The following is a 14,049-nucleotide window of genomic DNA, read 5'->3' on the forward strand; positions in this document are numbered from 1 at the left end:
AAACGTGTTTGAATTTATTTTGCATATGTGATAGTTAGCTTGTTTTGTTTGAACTTTGTTGAATTTGACTTGTTTGAATTTTGAATGTGATGCTTTTTATAAAAGCTGTTTGATATTTGCCGGAAAGTGTTCCGAGCTTATTGCTATCTTTGTTGCTGTGGTTATCTGATGATGGCAGGTTGTAGCTTAGACATATATTAGGCTTTGTCTGAGCTGTATTTGATAGGGTTATATTTGATCGACAATACTAGTCGTATAGTTATTTGATAAAGAAGATGATATTTGTCTCCTATATATTCGGAGTTTTTATGAACCTTTTGAATACAAAGGTGCAGGTAGGCTAGCCTCGTTAAAACCTCTCCAAGCAAAACCCTTTGGGATAAAATCTTGGCAGTAGGAAAAAGAGTACAAGCCTGTCCCTGTCTTTTAACTATAAAATTTCTTTAAGGAAGACACATTCCATGTACTAGGCATGAGTTTACCATCTAATGATTCTAGCTTGTATGCTCCTTGACCGAGTACGTTTGATACTCGGTATGGACCGTCCCAATTGGCTGCGAGCTTTCCATGTGTTGGTGGTTTCCGAGCAGTTTCGGTCTTGCGGAGGACTAAGTCTCCTTTGACGAATGATCTGCTTTTGACCGACTTGTTGTACTGTCGAGCAATTACTTGCTGCGCCGCGCGTTGCTTCAAGGCGGCGATGTCTCTGATTTCTTCAATGATGTCGAGCTCGGATTTCTGAGCTTCGTCTTGGTTGTCCATGTAAGTTCGGATTGAGTTCTGGGAGATCTCTAGGGGGATCATGGCTTCCGATCCATATACCAGTCTGAATGGCGTTTCTTTTGTTGATGTTTGTGGGGTGGTGTTGTATCCCCAAAGGACTTCAGGTATTAGTTCGGCCCAGAGTCCTTTGGCGTCATCTAGTTTCTTTTTTAGTGCATGCAGGATGACCTTATTTGCAGCCTCAGCTAGTCCGTTCGTTTGAGGGTGTTCAACGGAGGCGAAGTGTTGGTTTATTTTGAGATTCTGCAAGAAAGATTGAAACTTTTGGTCGGCAAACTGGCGACCGTTGTCAGTTGTGATATGTTGAGGTATGCCAAATCGGCAAATTATGTTTTTCCAAACGAAAGAAATAATTTGTTGAGATGTTATTCTTGCTAAAGGTTGGGCTTCCACCCATTTGGAGAAATAATCAATGCCGACGATAAGAAATTTTACCTGGCCCGGTGCTGTAGGAAACGGCCCGAGTATATCCAAACCCCATTGGTTAAATGGCCAGCTGATTTCTGAATGATGCATTTGCTCGGCAGGTATGTGTATCAATGGTGCGTGTCTTTGGCAATTCTGGCATGTCCTGATTTTTTGTTGGCTGTCCTGTTTCAATGTCGGCCAGAAGAATCCAGCTCGGAGGATTTTTGATGCTAGGCTCCGAGCTCCTGTATGTGTGCCACAGATTCCTTCATGTGCTTCTGCTAATGCTATGTCAGCTTCTGGCTTGTTGAGGCATTTTAGTAGGGGGCGAGTATATCCACGTCGATATAATGTTCCGTTGAGTGTTGTGAAGGAGGATGCTTGCCGTCGGAACTTTTTATCGTTCTCGACCCCTTCTGGTATATTACCTGTTTGTAAATAGTGTATAAAGTCTTCCCTCCAATCTTTTACCTGTGTAACACTTAACACATTTGTCAGAGTAACAGTGGGTGATGTTATTGTGAATTGTTGCAGTGTGGATAACTCGGATTGTGTGCTGCCGAGCTTTGATAAGATATCTGCCCTTTGATTTTGTTCGCGTGGTATATGTTCTATTTCAAATTTGACAAATTTTTTTAATAATTTTTTGACTAATAGCAGGTATTTAGAGAGTAGAGGATCTTTTACCTGGAAAAGGTCGTTTACCTGCTGTACTACTAACAAAGAATCACAATATACCTTGATCGTCGAGATTTGGAGATCTAAACAGAGTGGGAGTCCAGCGAGCAGTGCTTCATACTCGGATTGGTTATTGCTGGCTTTGAAAGCTAAGTGTATTGAGTGTTCAAGTATGAATCCGTCCTCGGCTTCCAGGCGTATTCCTGCTCCACAACCCCCATTATTGGAAGATCCATCCACATATAAGATCCATTGTTTTGCATGATCTTCCTCAGATGGTGTAGTAAACTCGGCGATGAAATCTGCTAAAAATTGTGACTTGATCGGTCCTCTGGATTGGTATCTGATATCGAACTCAGACAGTTCGACTGCCCACTTTATGAGTCGTCCTGCGATTTCTGGTTTGTGTAACACTTGTCTTAGTGGGTGATCTGTTCTGACGTAGATAACGTGGCTCTGGAAGTAAGGTCGGAGACGTCGTGCCGAGAATATTAGTGCCAGTGCGAGCTTCTCAATCCTTGGGTAATTGAGCTCGGCATGTTGGAGAGTTTTGCTGACGAAGTATATCGGATGTTGCACTTTGTTTCTCTCTGATACAAGGGCCGAGCTTATCGCCCAATCAGTGACTGACAGATATAGAAATAAGTCCTCCCCTTGTAGGGGTTTTTGTAAAATTGGCGGTTGTGAGAGAGTTGTTTTTAATTTGGAAAATGCTTTCTCACAATCGTCGTTCCATTCAAATCTGTTTTTCTTTTTAATTGTTTGGAAAAAAGGAATAGAAGTTGAAGCTAAACAGGGAACAAATCTGGAAAGTGCGGCAAGGCGTCCTGTGAGACGCTGAACTTCTTTTACTGTTTTGGGGCTGGCCATGTCCAACACTGCTCGGCATTTGTCTGGGTTTGCCTCTATTCCCCTGCACGTTAGTAAAAAACCTAAAAACTTACCCCCTTGAACGGCGAAGGCACATTTCTCGGGGTTGAGGCGCATGTTGTACTGGCGGATCTGGCCAAATATTTCTGTAAGGTCGCTGATGTGATTATGTCCGGTTTTTGTTTTGGCGACCATATCATCGACATAAACTTCGATGTTTCTGCCGATTTGTTTGGCGAACACTTTATCCATAAGGCGTTGATAAGTTGCACCTGCGTTCTTTAATCCAAATGGCATAACTTTATAACAATAGTTACCGAAATCAGTGATAAAAGCTGTTTTATCTTTATCGGAGGGGTGCATGAGTATTTGATTATACCCTGAATACGCATCCATAAAACTTAAAGTAGCGTAACCTGATGCATTGTCTACTAAAGAGTCTATGGATGGTAGGGGGTAAGAATCCTTGGGGCATGCCTTGTTTAAATCGGTGAAATCGACGCACATGCGCCACTTACCGTTTTGTTTCCTTACCATTACCACATTGGCTAGCCATGTAGTGAATCTGATCTCTTTGATAAATTCAGCGTTGATGAGTTTTTGTGTTTCTTCTAGTGACGCTCTCCTCTTTTCTTCGCCGAGTTTTCGTTTCTTCTGCTGTACTGGTCGGACTGCCGAGTTTATTGCTAGTTTATGAGTGATAATTTGTGGATCAATGCCGGGCATGTCTGCAGGTTTCCAGGCAAAAAGCTCGGCGTTTTCTTGTAGAAACGTTTTTATGGCCTGTAACTCAGTTGGGTTGATTGATGTACCTACATATGTAAATTTTTTAGGGTCATTATTAAAATACACTTTTTGCAGGTCATCGGATGGTTTTGGTCGCTCGAGAAAATCGGCTCTTGGGTCGAGGTCAGCTAGTGTGTCCTCGTTTTGCTTGAGTTCGACATTGTTGACTTGTTGTGTTGAGCGGTTTTGGAACTTCATGCTGGTGTTATAACACTGTCGGGCCTCTTTATGATCTCCATGGATTGTTGCAACCTGATCATCCTGCAATGGAAACTTTACACAGAGATGGACGGTAGAGACAATGGCGCCGAACTTATTTAAAAAAGGTCGGCCAAGGATAAGGTTATATGGACTGAAACAGTTAACTACTAGATATTGAATATCATTAGTTTTTGAAAGAGGATGCTCACCCAGTGTGGTTTGTAACCACACTGAACCGAGTATTGGAACGCGTTCTCCCGAGAATCCGACTAAGTCTCCTCCTGTGGACTGTAGCATGTTGTCGCTGAGCTTCATCTTTTGAAATGTTGAGTAAAACAGAACATCGGCACTGCTCCCGGGATCCAAGAGTACTTTTTTCACTAATAGATCCCCTAGCTGGAGGGTGATTACCACAGGGTCGTCCAAATTTTGTATGTTGGAGTTAAAGTCGGCCTGTGTGAAGGTGACCTCTGGTTGTGGGTTATTGATTGCTGTATCTTGCTTTGGTCCTTCTACTGAGCATATTGCTCTGAATGACCTTTTCCTTGCTGAGTTTGAGTATCCCCCACTTGCGTATCCTCCTGAAATACAATTGATTATACCTCGTGGTCTTTCATATTGGTTTGAGGATGCCTTCTCTTTTCCTCGGTGTTGTTCAGAGAGGTCGTTTGTTGTGGAACTGGGGCCACGTTTTTGGATGTGACCACCAATGTATTTGTCTAGGTGGCCTTGTCTTGCTAGTCGTTCTAAGAGATCTTTGGCGACCACACAATCATCGGTATTGTGGCCGTGTTTTTGGTGGAAAGCGCAGTACTTTGATTTGTCTACATGCCTTGCATCCTGGTATGTGCCGGCCTTTCTTGGTGGCTTGATTAATTTGGAGTTCAAGATCTCCTTGATTATGTCTTCCCTTTTAGTGTTAAACTGCGTATAAGAATCAAATCGAGGTGTTAGTTTAAAACTTTTCTTAGTGGTTGAGTTCTTATCTTCTTCGCGGAAGTGTGACTTGTCAGATTTCCGAGCTTGTCGGAGTTCCTCGATGTCAATTTGTCCTTTTGCTTTCTCTCAAAATTCTGCTAGAGTCTTCGGTTTTGCCACTGCGATCGTCTCCTGGAATTTCCCGGGTCGGAGGCCGCTTTTAATTGCATGCAGATGGACCTCGGGGTGGAGATCTGGTATGCTGATTGCGATTTTGGTAAAACGAGTCATATAGTCCTTTAGGCTTTCGTTTGGTCCTTGCTTGATGGTGTTCAGGTAATCAGAGTCGTGCAAGTATATTGCAGATCCGGCGAAATGTTCTTCAAATAACTTCGCCAGCTGATGAAAGCGTGAAATGGAACCTGCAGGCAAAGCACACAACCAATCAAGTGCAGGACCGTCTAAATAATTCGGAAAACAACGACATAAGACTGTATCTGATGCACCATTGATGATCATTATTGATCGGAATTTCTTTATGAACTTCCTCGGATCTCCGAGTCCATCATAAGGCGTGAGGGTCAACGGCAGAGTGAACCTCTTCGGCAGTTCGAAGTTCATTACTTCTTCTGTAAAGGGGCCTACAAGGTCCTCGGATTCTTCTTTCTCGTCATCGGGCTGCTGCTCTTCATGTTGAGCGGTTTCCGAAACATGAGTCGGTTGGGATTGATGTTCCTCGTCTTCCGCCTGTTGGCGGTGAGCATCATTGTGTTCAATCCGAGCATGATTTAGTTCAGCAATTTGAGCAGACATTATTTGGTTTTCGTCAGCCATCCGTTGATTAGCTTGTTGTAGCTCAGCTACCATTCGCATGAGTTCGTACAGTGACGGAGGCGGTACGTCAGCCATTGATGCAGATGGAAGTGATGGGACCAAAAGAAAAAATATGATTTCCTCGGCCCCACGGTGGGCGCCAATTGATCTTGCCTGGGAAATAGGTCGGCTTCCACTCCTCGAGGTTAGCCGAGCTATGTGCTGCGAGGTTGGGCGTCCGCTCCTCAGAGTCCGAGCTCTTTATGTTTGTTGTAGATATGAAGGTACGAGCAATACAAAGGGAGTAGGTTGTACCTGCAAAGGCACTCCAATGCTTAAGTCAGTTATGGTGTTAAGTTCAAGATAAAGATACCAAAAAAGACATTTTACCTTCCTTTTATAGAAATATGTTCGTCCGTTACATTGTAGGTGATAAAATCGGTTTCGTAACCGATTTTATCTTTCCGTTTGGGACGTCGGTTATGGTAATATTAACGCCACCGAGTTATAGCTCATAAGAACCGAGCAATAACGGCAAAATGTCGAGTTATGGTGATGGTCAGTAACGGTTATGGGGCCGAGTTATAGCTCGTATTAATGGTGACCATATCAATTAGTTTTTGACCTACAAAAAAAATAATAAATAATAAATTAGTTCTAATTCAATGATTATAGATATTATGTGTTTAAAATTATAGATGCTATATATATGTGTTAGGATTTGGTTGAATTAGTCCCACATTGCTCAGGATAGCAAATGGAGTGGGTGGCCTAGGCTATAAATATGAGGCTAAGTTCTCCATTTGTTTTTGCACCAGTCAGAAACACTTTAAGCTTGTATCTGATTTTTCTTTTCCTCTGTACTCTTTATTAGAGAGTGTTGTGAGGTGTAGTTAGATATTTGCTTTGAGAGAGTGTGGGTGTACTGGGGTGCCGGTGAGAGAAAGAAGTCTATGTGTTGTAACAATTTTCACATAGTGATATTCTCTGGTTGTCATTTGACAACGGCCGTGATTTTTTCTCCGGTAATTGGAGTTTCCACGTTAAATTCTTGTGTTGTGATTGTGTCTATTTTATTTCTCTGTCAAAGGTGTTTTCTCAAGGGGGAATGGTGTATTATTCCCAACAAGTGGTATCAAGAGCTTCGGTTCGGTGGGATTTATTCTTAGTATGCTCTGTGGTTGCAGCCTAGTCTGACCTTCCACATCAAAAAAGAATTTTGTCCTGTGGCTTGAGGTTGATCTTTGGTTGCTGTTGTTGTTGCTGGAAGGCAGTGTGACACTATGAGAATGCAGTTTGGAAAGGTTCTGGCTAAGGAAAGACTTGGTATTTAAGTGTGTCCATTGTGACTCACCTCTCTTTCCTGGGGACCCTTCCTAGTGCACGGTCTACAGTTGAGTTATACTATTCCAGTATACGGTTGCAACAATGTCAGGATATTCAAGTGCTGTGAAGCTTGAAATAGAGAAATTTGATGGAAGAATCAATTTTGGCTTGTGGAAAATACAAGTCAAGGATGTGTTGATACAATCAGGTTTGCACAAGGCGTTGAAGGAGAAGATCTCTGGTTGCTCTCTTTATGAGAGAAGATGATGTTCTCTAGAAGACAAGAAGTATCCTCATGGTATTACGTCACTGCTATGGATAAGGATGAGTTGTGGAAATCGGGTCCACAATTGCACACGGGCATTGGTTGGCGTTGAGATGCAAGGTGTGTGGCGGAGTTAGGTCGATGGCTAAAGAACTTCCAGGAAAAGCCAATTTGGAAGTTGCACCATGAATTTTCAGCAAGGTTTCGATCTGTACCAAGGTGAAATGCTTGGAGTGGTCTAATTCCAAGTGAGTATACTTTCATGGTGGAGTATGATAGTTCTCTGAACTATGATTGTCGGTATAGACAATGGCAGCAAAGAATTGTCGGTGTTGACAATGGAAGCTGAAGATGTGTGACTATTTCAATCAAGGTGGAGATTGTTAGGATTTGGTTGAATTAGTCCCACATTGCTCAGGATAGCAAATGGAGTGGGTGGCCTAGGCTATAAATATGAGGCTAAGTTCTCCATTTGTTTTTGCACCAGTCAGAAACACTTTAAGCTTGTATCTGATTTTTCTTTTCCTCTGTACTCTTTATTAGAGAGTGTTGTGAGGTGTAGTTAGATATTTGCTTTGAGAGAGTGTGGGTGTACTGGGGTGCCGGTGAGAGAAAGAAGTCTATGTGTTGTAACAATTTTCACATAGTGATATTCTTTGGTTGTCATTTGACAACGGCCGTGGTTTTTTCTCCGGTAATTGGAGTTTCCACGTTAAATTCTTGTGTTGTGATTGTGTCTATTTTATTTCTCTGTCAAAGGTGTTTTTTCAAGGGGGAATTGTGTCTTATTCCCAACAATATGAAATTATAGATATCAAATTAAAAAAGTTTAATAATTTTTATTATACAATTCATATTTTACATATAGACTATTAAAAAATAAAAAATAAAATATAAACAAAAATTAAGAAATAAATTTTTAAAAGTAATTATTAATCCATCATATTAAAATCAATAAAAAAGCATAAATACCAATATTAAATAAAAATATCAAAATAAAAAAAATCATGACCGATTATGCACATATTAGATAATTTGAGAAATATAATAACACACATAGTTTAAAATTTGGTAATATTAATTTATAAAATTTTAATAATTATGGACATCATACGTATGAAATTAAGAATATTATGAGTATAAAATTATAGATGTTATTAATATGAAATTATGAATGTGTATATAAACTTTATGGATGTTATGAGTAAATTTATTAATTGAATAAATTAATTTAAGTATGTGATATTTTTTTTAAATTTAATTATCATAAAATTTAAAAATATTTTTGCTAAAGAAACTAAGATAAATCATTACTTCACTTTGAAAAATATGAAACAAATTTTTAAATTTGTTACGGATCCGGCCCACGGATCCATGACCCGGGATTAAACCAAACCCGGTTACCCGGGTCCTACCCGCTTCGCTCTTCCAGAGGGCCCGAAGCCGGCTCTCTAGAGTTCCCAACCAACTTTCGAATTCAAACGTCTCCCTTATCTTAGTCAAACAAGATAAGATAAGATAATTACCATCACCTATAAATAGGGGACCCAAGTCCCCCCAAGTATTCATTCATTCTACACACCTTACACCTTTCTGATCCATTCTGACTTGAGCGTCGGAGTGTCTTTGCAGGTACCTCCCCCCATTGCTCCAATCAAGCGATCCGGTATCCGCCTCAACCCGCAAGTTCCCGATCCATCCCTCAACCCGTACTGGAGACATCTTGTACATTGGCGCCATCTGTGGGGACACTTGCGCCGACCAAACCGGAATGGGGGACGTACTCGAAGAAGACTCCTCAAGCCGGGATGACTCCCGAACAAAGAATCCGACCCGAGAACACCAGAAGGTCGCAAATCAAGGGAGGATAGCAAGTACCATCCACCATGCACAGAATAAGAAAAACGATCACGTCGTGACAGAACCGCGACACCCCGAGAAAACAGAGGACAAAGCGGCACAAATCATCCAAGATCTCTGTCTCCGAGTCCAGGAACTCGAAGGCAGATTGGCCGCCAAGGGAAAATACAATAACGAACACGGAAGCCATGCAACTTGCAGATCAAAATCTCGCCACGGCAGATCGCCAACCCGGCGACACGATAGGAGAGACGATCACAGTATCTCGCGCAACCACAGGCGAGAAAAATTGCCAGAACGGCGATACTGCAAAAGGCACAACCGCAGAGCTTCCCGAGATCTGAGTCGTCAGCACGACTCGGACGAAGATCGGCGGCACCGAGAAACCAAGCGCACAAGAAACGACCACACAATAATGGGAGCCCCATGAAGTACGATAAACCCACTGACATGAAGTACGACAGAACTAAAGACCCCCATGAACATCTAACGGCCTTCGAGGCCAGGATGAACCTAGAAGGAGCGGTCGACGCAGTCCGATGCAGGGCCTTCCCGGTAACCCTAGCCGGGCCAGCAATCAAATGGTTCAACGCCCTCCCAAACGGATCCATAGCTGGTTTCCACGACATCACACGAAAATTCATGGCACAATTCACAACCAGAATCGCTAAAGCTAAACACCCCACCAGCTTGCTAGGGGTCACACAAAAATAGGACGAATCCACAAGGAAATACCTCGATCGCTTCAACGACGAATGCCTGACGGTCGACGGGCTCACGAATTCGGTCGCAAGCCTCTGCTTAACCAACGGGCTCATGAACGAAGACTTCCGCAAACACCTCACCACCAAACCCGTGTGGACCATGCACGAGATCCAAAACGTCGCAAAAGAATACATAAATAACGAAGAGGTCAGCCAGGTCGTCGCTGCCAATAAGCGGCAACACAACCCCACCCAATATGGCAACCCGACACCACGACATAACCCACCACCAAGAGAAAATCCAAGGGACCACCCCAAACCAACAAACACAAACCGACCACCAAGAATCGGCAAATTCTCTAATACACGCCCCTGACAGCACCAATTATCGAGATATACCACCAGATTGCGGATCGAGGCATCATCCCAAAAGCCCGACAACTCAAAGAAAGAACGGGCGACAACAAAACCCTTTACTGTGACTACCACCGAGGTTACGGGCACAGAACACAAGACTGTTTCGACCTTAAAGACGCCCTCGAACAAGCCATAAGAGACGGCAAGCTCCCAGAGTTTGCCAAAATCATCAGAGAACCAAAACGTGCAGAAAGAGACAGGTCGCCGGAAAGAGAAGGGCGCAACCCAAGAGCGCAAAAACAACCCCCTAGGGAAAGCCCAGAGGAAGACCCAACCATCATAGTAAACGTCATCACAGGAAAAGACATATCGGGCAAGTCAAAATCAACACTGAAAAAAGATCTCAAAGTCATGGCTGTCAGAAACCAAACCCCTACTAGCCGACAATACGATAACCATCCTACCCGAGGACTGCCAGCACGGCACCTCGGCCGAAGATGCCCCTTTCGTCATCTCAGCAAGGATCGGAACAGGACTAGTACGAGGGATACTGGTGGACACCGGTGCAGACTCAAACATCCTTTTCCGAGGAGCCTTCGACAAGCTCGGACTCCACAACGACAACCTCCAAACACACCGCAACGGTGTCACGGGACTCGAAGACAACTTCCTCAAACCAGACGGCTCGATCACCCTCCCCATCACCATAGGGACAGGTAACCAAAGGAAGACAATCCTATCCGAATTCGTGGTCCTCAAAGACTCCACAGCCTACAACGTCATCCTCGGAAGAAAAACAATCAATGACTTTTCCGCCGTCATCTTTACCAAATACCTCCTCATGAAGTTCACAACCGACGACGGCTCCATCGGCACTATCCACGGAGACAGAGAGGTCGCAGCAGAGTGTGACAACACCAGCCTAGCCCTACGGAAGAAATCCCGAGATGCGGCCGAAATATTCCTAGCCGACCTGGACGCCCGACAAGACAGCCAACCCATGCCAAAGCCAGAAGGCGACATGGAAAAACTACAAATAGGGCCAACCAAAGAAGAATACACCTTCATCAACAGGAACCTCCCATATGATCTTAAAGAGGATCTTTCCCAACTCTTGAAGCAAAATAGAGACCTGTTCGCATTCACACCAGCCGACATGCCGGGAATAAACCCCGACCTAATGTCCCACCGGTTAGCCGTGAACCCCAAAGCTAAACCCGTAGCACAAAGGAGACGAAAAATGTCACCAGACCGAGCCGCCGAGGTCAAAAAGCAAGTCAAAGCCCTACTCGAAGCCAACTTCATCAGGGAACTTCCCTACACGACCTGGCTAGCCAACGTCGTACTGGTGAAAAAATCTAACAGGAAATGGCGAATGTGCGTCGACTACACGGACCTCAATAAAGCCTGTCCAAAAGACGCATTTCCCCTACCAAACATCGACGGATTAGTAGATGCCGCATCCGGCCATCGATACCTCAGTTTCATGGATGCATAGTCCGGCTACAACCAGATACCGATGCACCGACCTGACGAAGAAAAAACAGCATTCATCACCCCCAGAAGGGACATACTGTTACACGGTAATGCCCGTCGGCCTGAAAAACGCCAGAGCTACTTACCAAAGACTCGTCAACAAGATATTCCAGAATCTGTCCGGAAGCAAACTAGAAGTCTACATAGACGACATGCTCGCCAAGACCGAGTCAGGCGAACAACTCGTCAGCGACCTTAACCTCATAATGAACACCCTACGGAAACACCAGATACGACTTAATCCAACAAAATGTGCCTTCGGAATGGAGGCAGGAAAGTTCCTCGGCTTTATGATCACGCAACGCGGAGTCGAAGCCAACCCGGAAAAATGTCGTGCCATCCTTGAAATGACAAACCCTGAAAACCTTAACGACATCCAAAAGCTCACCGGATGGCTCACGGCGTTATCCCGCTTTCTCGGAGCATCGGCACAAAAAGCAATCCCCTTCTTTAAGTTAATGAAGAAGGGGGCCCCTTTCAACTGGGAAGCAAAATGCGAAGAAGCATTCCAACACTTCAAAAGAGTCCTAGCAGAACCACCGGTTCTCCCTACACCCCAGACAGGAGAAACCCTGTACCTATACCTCTCCATAACGGAAGAAGCGCTCGCAGCGGCGCTCATCCGCGAAAACGAGAGAAAGGAACAAGAACCTATCTACTTCATAAGCAAAGTCCTACAAGACACGGAAACTCGCTACTCCCGCCTGGAAAAGCTAGCCTTCACACTCCTCACGGCCTCCCGACGTTTGCGACAATACTTTCAGGCCCACCCCATAGCTGTTCGAACTGACCAAGCGGTCAAACAGGTACTACAGAAACCCGACCTAGCGGGAAGAATGCTAGCATGGTCCATCGAACTATCTCAGTTCCAAATCAAGTTTGAACCCCGGTACGCAATCAAAGCACAGGCCATGGCCAACTTTATCGCTGAGATGACCCCAGGAAACTCCACCTCCGAATCATGGAAACTACATGTTGACGGCTCATCGAACGTCACCTCCAGAGGTGCCGGAGTCATTCTCGAAAGTCAGAACGGGATCATAATCAAACAGTCAGTACGATACAAATATCCAGTTTCAAATAATCAAGCGGAATATGAGGCCCTCCTGGCAGGCTTAGCCCTGTCCAAAGAAGTCGGAGCAAAGACCTTAGAAATAAATACCGATTCGCTAGTAGTCAATTCCCAAATCAACAGAGACTACCAAACGCGAGACCCCTTACTTCAACAATACCTTGCCAAGGTGAACAAACTAAAGGAGGAATTCAATCACATCACCATACGGCACATTCCCAGAGAAAGAAATGCCAGAGCAGACCTCCTCTCCAAGCTAGCCAGCACCAAACCAGGACACGGCAACAAATCGCTAATTCAGCAAGTCGTTAAAACACCGTCCATATCAACAACGGCTAACACTCACCTGACACTCTCCAACCAAGGATCATGGACCTACCCTATCCTACAATACCTCCTCGACGGAACACTACCTGAAGACCCCAAAGGGGAAAAACGGACAAAGAGGGAAGCCGCCAACTACACGGTCGTCGCAGGACAACTATACAAACGCAGATTCTCGCAACCCCTGCTCAAATGCGTCGAACCCGGGAATACGGAGTACATACTCCGCGAAATCCACGAAGGTTGTTGCGGCCACCATATCGGAGGAAAAACCCTTGCCCAAAAAGTCATCCGAGTCGGATACTTCTGGCCCACGGTTATCCGGGACTCCATGCAACTAGTAAAAAACTGCGATAAATGCTAAAGGCACGCCAACATCCACCAAGCCGCCCCGCACCAGCTCAGCATCATATCGGCAGAGCGGCCGTTCAGCACCTGGGGGATCGACCTTGTCGGACCCTTCCCTACGGCACCCGGACAACTCCGATACCTCATCGTCGCCATCGATTACTACACCAAGTGGATCGAGGCCGAACCCCTGGCCTCCATCACGGCAACCCAATGCCAAAAATTCCTCTGGCGACAGATCATCACCTAGTTCGGGATCCCCGAGATCGTCATCTCGGACAACGGAACCCAATTTGCTGACAAAAAGTTCAGAGAATTCCTAAAAGGACTATGCATATCCTACCGCTTCAGCTCAGTAGAACACCCTCAGACAAACGGACAGGTAGAATCCGCGAACAAAGTAATCGTCAAAGGACTCAAGAAACGGCTCGACGAAGCCAAAGGACTATGGGCCGACGAACTCGGATCGGTCCTATGGTCATACCGAACAACACCCCAAACGACCACAGGAGAAACACCTTTCCGATTAACATACGGCGTGGAGGCTGTCATCTCAGTAGAGATCGGAGACCCAAGCCCCAGAAAAACGGTTGGAGGCAACGACGAGGAAGCAGAATGAGACCTCATCAACGAAGAAAGAAGCATAGCTCATGTCAGAGAGCTAGCCCTAAAACAAAGAATCAACTTAAGATACAACCATGGCGTCATCAAACGAGAATTCGCACCCGACGACCTCGTCCTACAACGAAATGACATCGGAGCCCCGACCCCAGGGGAAGGGAAACTCACCCCCAATTGGG

At 44.8% G+C, this 14,049-nt stretch overlaps 1 protein-coding gene across 1 annotated transcript; it reads left to right on the top strand.

The window, feature by feature from the left end:
* Positions 1-11,423: 11,423 nt before the first annotated feature.
* On the top strand, positions 11,424-13,868 carry LOC148567598 (uncharacterized). The gene is made up of 2 exons (XM_088484584.1): positions 11,424-13,143; positions 13,576-13,868. Exons 1-2 carry the CDS (start codon positions 11,424-11,426, stop codon positions 13,866-13,868), a joined length of 2,013 nt encoding a protein of 670 aa, XP_088340710.1.
* Positions 13,869-14,049: the final 181 nt, after the last annotated feature.

This window comes from Arachis ipaensis, chromosome B4 (genome assembly GCF_059453495.1).
Source record: "Arachis ipaensis isolate K30076 ecotype BB chromosome B4, ASM5945349v1, whole genome shotgun sequence".
Lineage (NCBI taxonomy): Eukaryota > Viridiplantae > Streptophyta > Magnoliopsida > Fabales > Fabaceae > Arachis > Arachis ipaensis.

Excerpts from the sequence above, each read along its gene's own strand:
- LOC148567598 (XM_088484584.1), top strand. The coding sequence starts at position 11,424 with ATGCCGCATCCGGCCATCGATACCTCAGTTTCATGGATGCATAGTCCG. Across the intron at positions 13,144-13,575 it reads ACTCCGCGAAATCCACGAAG|GACTATGCATATCCTACCGC; the intron begins GTTGTTGCGGCC and ends AATTCCTAAAAG.